The sequence below is a fragment of the Limulus polyphemus genome, unplaced genomic scaffold (genome assembly GCF_000517525.1).
Source record: "Limulus polyphemus unplaced genomic scaffold, Limulus_polyphemus-2.1.2 Scaffold1043, whole genome shotgun sequence".
NCBI lineage: Eukaryota > Metazoa > Arthropoda > Merostomata > Xiphosura > Limulidae > Limulus > Limulus polyphemus.
The window spans coordinates 60,460-66,100 of record NW_013666653.1 but is presented as its reverse complement, the minus strand read 5'-3'; the positions used below and the strand labels follow the sequence as shown (position 1 = coordinate 66,100).

The 5,641-nt window shown below is 33.3% G+C and overlaps 1 protein-coding gene across 1 annotated transcript in view; it reads left to right on the top strand.

Moving 5' to 3' along the window:
- Window positions 1-3,756: 3,756 nt before the first annotated feature.
- Window positions 3,757-5,641, top strand: part of LOC106461843 (CCR4-NOT transcription complex subunit 1-like) — a gene marked incomplete at its 3' end in the record, with an annotated part of 54,932 nt that continues 53,047 nt past the window's right edge. The window contains exon 1 of the mRNA XM_013921704.1: window positions 3,757-3,858. Within this exon, the coding sequence (XP_013777158.1) occupies window positions 3,757-3,858 (102 nt within the window). The remainder of the gene's footprint in view (window positions 3,859-5,641) is intronic.

The following is a 5,641-nucleotide window of genomic DNA, read 5'->3' as shown; positions in this document are numbered from 1 at the left end:
GGTCTGGGTAGTTAAAGTATGTAAGTACTGAATAGTCGATTGTGCCATTGGAGGCATGCTGTAAAACAAGTACACTCATGTCAGTAATTCCGTTGTGATCTGGGTAGTTGAAGTATGTAAGTACTGAATAGTCGATTGTGCCATTGGAGGCATGCTATAAAACAAGTACACTCATGTCAGTAATTCCATTGTGGTCTGGGTAGTTAATATATGCAAGTACTGAATACGACTATTGTGCCATTGCGAACAAGTCGAAGATGTTCGTGAAATCTATCATCTAACCTGGGACTAATTTCTCCAATATAGATAGTATTGTACATAGTACAGTGAATTCAATAAATAATGCACTCTGATGTACAGATGAATAAGCACGTGTAAGGTGAAAGTAGTATTAGAGAGAGTGGAAAAATCATTGACATAATCACGTGTGATACAAATAGTGCGTTCACACTCTCGAATTCTGACCATTGATTTGTATGGAAGAAGTTAATTCGGTGTGTAACCTAAAATGCACTAAGAAGTATTTTAAGTTTCTCTCATGTATGAAAGTAATTAAAGGTGGGGAAGTAAATATGTCATTAGATGATTGTTCTCTTGTTAGTAACGTGAAGTTGCATTAGACAATTCTGGTGATCTTTCTGTTTAAAGGATGGTATGAAAAGATTAAACGAACTCTGTCAGTAAGTGGTTTGTTACTGAAGTGGTGACAGTCAGCTTGTGATAAATTGAGTGTATAAAGTTTAGCCTGACAGATTATTTAAGCAGGATAGTCCTGTTGTTTAAAAAATTATCATGCTATTTGATTTACGTCTGAATTCAGCATTGTCAGACTACAGCCGTTTTAGACATAGTCATTGTTTGGAAATAGCGTGTTTGGTTTCAGTTAGATGAAAAGAATTGAAGTTGAAATAAGAATTGCTGTCAGTGTGTTTGTAATGCACGTTAGAGGTAAGTGTTGATATTGAAATGTCAATTGTGATGTTTGAAAAGTGGGCATTCTGAGTAGAAATTTGAGTAGTAAACTTAAGTGATGTGTGGTAAGTTTCGACATAGTGAAAAAAAACTTCGAGTTCCTCTTTGGGTCTAATGAAAAGGTTTAGAACACTATCGATGTATCCGATAAAAATGACGGAGTTTGTGAATGAAAGTACTGTAAACTTGTTTTTCTACATAACCGACAAAAAAATTTCTATAAGATGGACCCATTTTGGTTCGCATAGCAACTAATTCCTTGTAGCTGTTGATCTGTTTATCCGTAAATATCAGAAGCATTCAGAGTGAGTATTCAATCAGTTAGCTGAAGTATGGTGTCTGTTGAGATACAAGTTGCTTATTTTGTCGAGAAAATGTTTAAGTGTGGTCAGTCCATTGTTGTGTATAGATACTGTATGTCCATAGTGAAGACATAATTAACGATGGTAACAGAGTCAAACTTTTTAAAAGATTAAGAACATCAGTGCTATCTTTAACAAATATAGGGAGGGTATCTACCAGAGGTTTATAAACAATCTCAAGGTAAGTCGAGATCAGTTCAGCCTGATAGTTAAAAGCAAAAACTATGAGGTGTCCTGGGTACCCTGATTTATGGAGTTTAGGTACCATCTAGAAAAGGACAATTCTGGGGTGTTAAAATACAAGATTTCTGGCAGAATACAGAAGTGGTTAAATTTGATTTGTTCTTCTATACTATCCTTATTAAGTTTTTGAAAATGTGGAAGAGAATTCTCAGATAAAGGTCTGTAGAAAGATGAATCGTTTAGCTGTTTTTTAGCCTGTTGAATGTACATGTCTTTACTCCAAACAACAACAACGCCACCTTTGTTGGCTGGTTTGATGCCAATGTCATTGAAGCTTTTCAATGGAGATAGAACAAGACTCTCGTCTTTGGCGAGATTGAACCTCGTATAGGTATTATTAAACGATGATGACTGACGAGTGTCAAGAATCGGGAATTCTCCATCTAGTGGTGTCCAATTTGGATGCTGAATTTCGAAGCACTTGAAACGTTCAGATATGATAAATGTTGTTGTCATATGTGTGATATGTACTGAAGATCCAAGAAATGTGTCACTAGAGGTAGATCGAGGTGTTTGGAGTTTGGGCTTCATTGGAATCAGTGTTCACAGTGTTGTTATTATTTTCATGTGAACCTAGTTTGGAGAAATGAACTTTTATACGACATCGCCTGTAAATTTTCTCCATGTCAGCTTTTGTAGAATAATTCTTCACGTCGGTTGCGAGAGGGTACAAAATTAAGCTCTTTTTGACAGAACAGTGTTTGCCCTTCGTGAGAGATAAATCGTTGGGTATTGTAACGACTTTTTCACCACGTAGTTAGTTTGTCGAACGTGTGAGTAATTAAAACGTTGAAATATTCAGTGTTGAGATTATGTATACGTTTGCGAATAATGGAAGCTATGGACAGTTCACGTGATAGGCGTAGTTTTGTTGGCAAGTGATTCATGTCTTTTGACTTCAAATCTCGTTCCTTACAAAAAAAAACTGTTCGGATAGATCGAACCAAGGATTTGGAACAACTGTGGAGTTTTTTGCTTATTTTACAATTATAAGAAATGTTCTTGAGATTTGGATAATGGAAACGTAGTTGAAATCCCTTAGGTAAAATATTATTCCAGAGACATTAGAGAAAAAGAAATGTGTGGTTTTTATATTTTGAAATTAGAAAGAGAAGATGATACAATGGCCACCTCAAACTTTCTAAGATAGTGAGGTCTCTCGCTGAGTCATAGAACATTTGTCTACATACCAAATTTGGAATAGGGTGGATTAACTTCGTTGTTTCGTTTTTCAGTGCTTCCGTTTTATATAATTTTGAATGAGAGACTTTGAATAGTTGGTATTTATAAATATGGAGTTTGTAATGTTAATTGTGTTCAGTCTCCAGATCATCTTTATTGCATATAGGTTTGGCCCTTGCTTTGCGTCTTTATTAAAGCTCCTGATTTAATTCATTGTAGAAGTATAGATATGAAATTCGAGTGTGTAGGCTATTTGGTAAACTCTAATAGTCTCCTTATCGTTATGTATGTGTACCAAAATATCTATAAAGGGTGTGATTTAATCAATTTCAAAATTAGACTTATAACAATATTGTTAATTTGTAAAGCGGCAGATTTTGTATTTTTGATGGTAATTTGAAAAATAGGATGTACGCAACGGCTACCTTCAACGAAAATGTAGATATCGTTAAAAGTCGTACGCAGCAAATAAGATCCAACCTGAAATACCAAAACTATAAAGTGGATTATTTTTATTAACTTTACGAATGCAATATATAATCAAGGTTCTACTTAATACAAATTTTGATTCTGAATAGTAATTTACTATTTTAAATAATTTTGAAAACTGTCTCAAAACCCCACTTCAACATAAATATCATTTATTATTGAGCTCCCCAAATAATTACTTTTATTCTTTTATAAAATCCTAAATTTATCTATATCTTATATTGGTTTGAAATCGACAGGTTCTTACGATTTTAACAAAGAACCACAAAATTCTGTCACGTGCTTAACACTTTTTTTTTTTTTAATTGCGACCTCTACGAAGATGAGTGCTACAAAAATAAAAACTTGACCGAGAATGATGTAGAACTAGTCGTAATGTTAAGTGGTGTGTTATGAATTTGGTTAGAGGACTTTGGGGTTCCATGAAAATATTGTTACATCTTCATCTTATCGGGGTTCTGTATGAACTTGAACTGTAGAACGTGTTCCTAGTTGTATTCATGGAACTATGAACCTAGATTCTTTGTCATTTGCATTGTCGCAAGTCAGTTATTTGGCAGCAAATTTAACAAAGAAACATTTCAAGTCTAGTGTCCAAGAAATAACAACGGTAAGTGAGGGTAATTGTCGGGGAAAAGCTGTGTTGAAAAAATTTTTATCATAATGATAATTATTAATTTGGATAAGACTTGCATAATTGTTCAATTCAAGTTGGATAAGACCTGAGGGCGAGAACGGCAACTTAGTAAGAGGCTACAAATATAATTTAAAATTGAATTTGTGACACTGTTACATAGTAATCAGTATTAATAATTCATAAGATTAACTATTAAATTAACTTTTTATTGATCGTTTGTTGTGAATCGTGGGTAGATTTCTGATTAATTTAGTAAACCAATGTAAAACATGAAAGTTGAAGTTCAAGTGCTCTCTGGCCCAAGGTTTTAATTTTATTGAAGACAGATTCAAGTTATCAAGAAGAATTCGAACATAATTTTTATATAACAAAAAAAAAAAAGCGTCACCTGTTTAGCCTTTATTTCTATAGTCTAAAATAGACTTCAATAGAAATAAAATGTAAATCTGTAACTGCTGTGGTGTAACTATAATGTTAATCATACCAATTACGTTGGTGTACGATATTACTTTCAAGTTTCATACAGTCTTGTATCATTACCAAAAATGTAAAGAATGTGAAAAAGAAGCGAAAGTAGAGTATCATTTTACTCTTCATTTATCACGGAGTTACATTGATTTCGGGAAATTTTGGATGTTATTAATTAATAACCATGCACAAGGGCAAATGAAAATCCAGACTAGGCCTTTTAGTTTTATAATGGTGGTTTGAAAATTGTGTATGTTTAAGTTGTCCTTTGCTCATTACCAATACCAGACTTGTATAGGCATTTCAAGAATTTACTATTAATGATAGTAAATTCTTCTTCTGAATATGGCAGACAAATTATTTGATTTTTTTTTTCTAAATTTTCAGAGAGGAAGAAATGTGATTCTGTCTTAATAAATTTGCCTATTTATTAATGGAGGGACATAATTGAATTGCATTATTGCAATGTTTATCACGTACTTGTATAAATATAGGTTCACTGTGGTGGATAAGACGAGCATTATACACACAACTTGCAGACTAACACTACAAGAGTTACAAACTGTAAAGTTTTTTTTATTGCGTGGGGAACAAGTGCCGGGAGACAAATTTTGCGCAGAAATTTCCATTTTGATGGAACCTCTTTAAGCGGGTAATAGTAGTGTTAAAAAAACAACATATCTTACGCCTATTTTGGTTGATATTTGTATATTATTATGCACAACTGGAGCAAGTAGAGAAAACCGAGCAAGCAAACATCGCTCGGATCCTGAGGAAACATCAGAAAATTTGCGTTAACGATTTTATTCAGTGATAAAGTGCGCGGGGAACGCGTTCCCCGCGCGAACGAAATATTACACTGTTCAAAATGAAATCTGATTTCATTAACTCATTGACAAGTGAGTTAACTATTTCGTTTGAATTTAATAATTAAATTCATCTTTTATTAACTGTACTTTTGGTTCTAGTAACAGAGACCAGAGTCTTACTATTGAGTGGGTTCCTATTTACATTAAAAGTGTGATCCAAATTATAGTCAAATTTGTTACCTTGCACTCAATATAATTGCAGGTCATTTACGAACTATTTGTCCAACAATTCATTTATATCTTTAATTTAAAATGTGAGAACAACGTACTTAATTAATGGAAAGAGTTCCATATGGCACCCCCACCCAAAAATTGTAGAATTGCCTGGATAAAAAAGATTCTGAAAAGGGTTTATTTTAAGGGGCGTATTAGAAAAATTGGGGCATGGCTTTTTGGGATTTACCAAAAAAAAAAAAAAA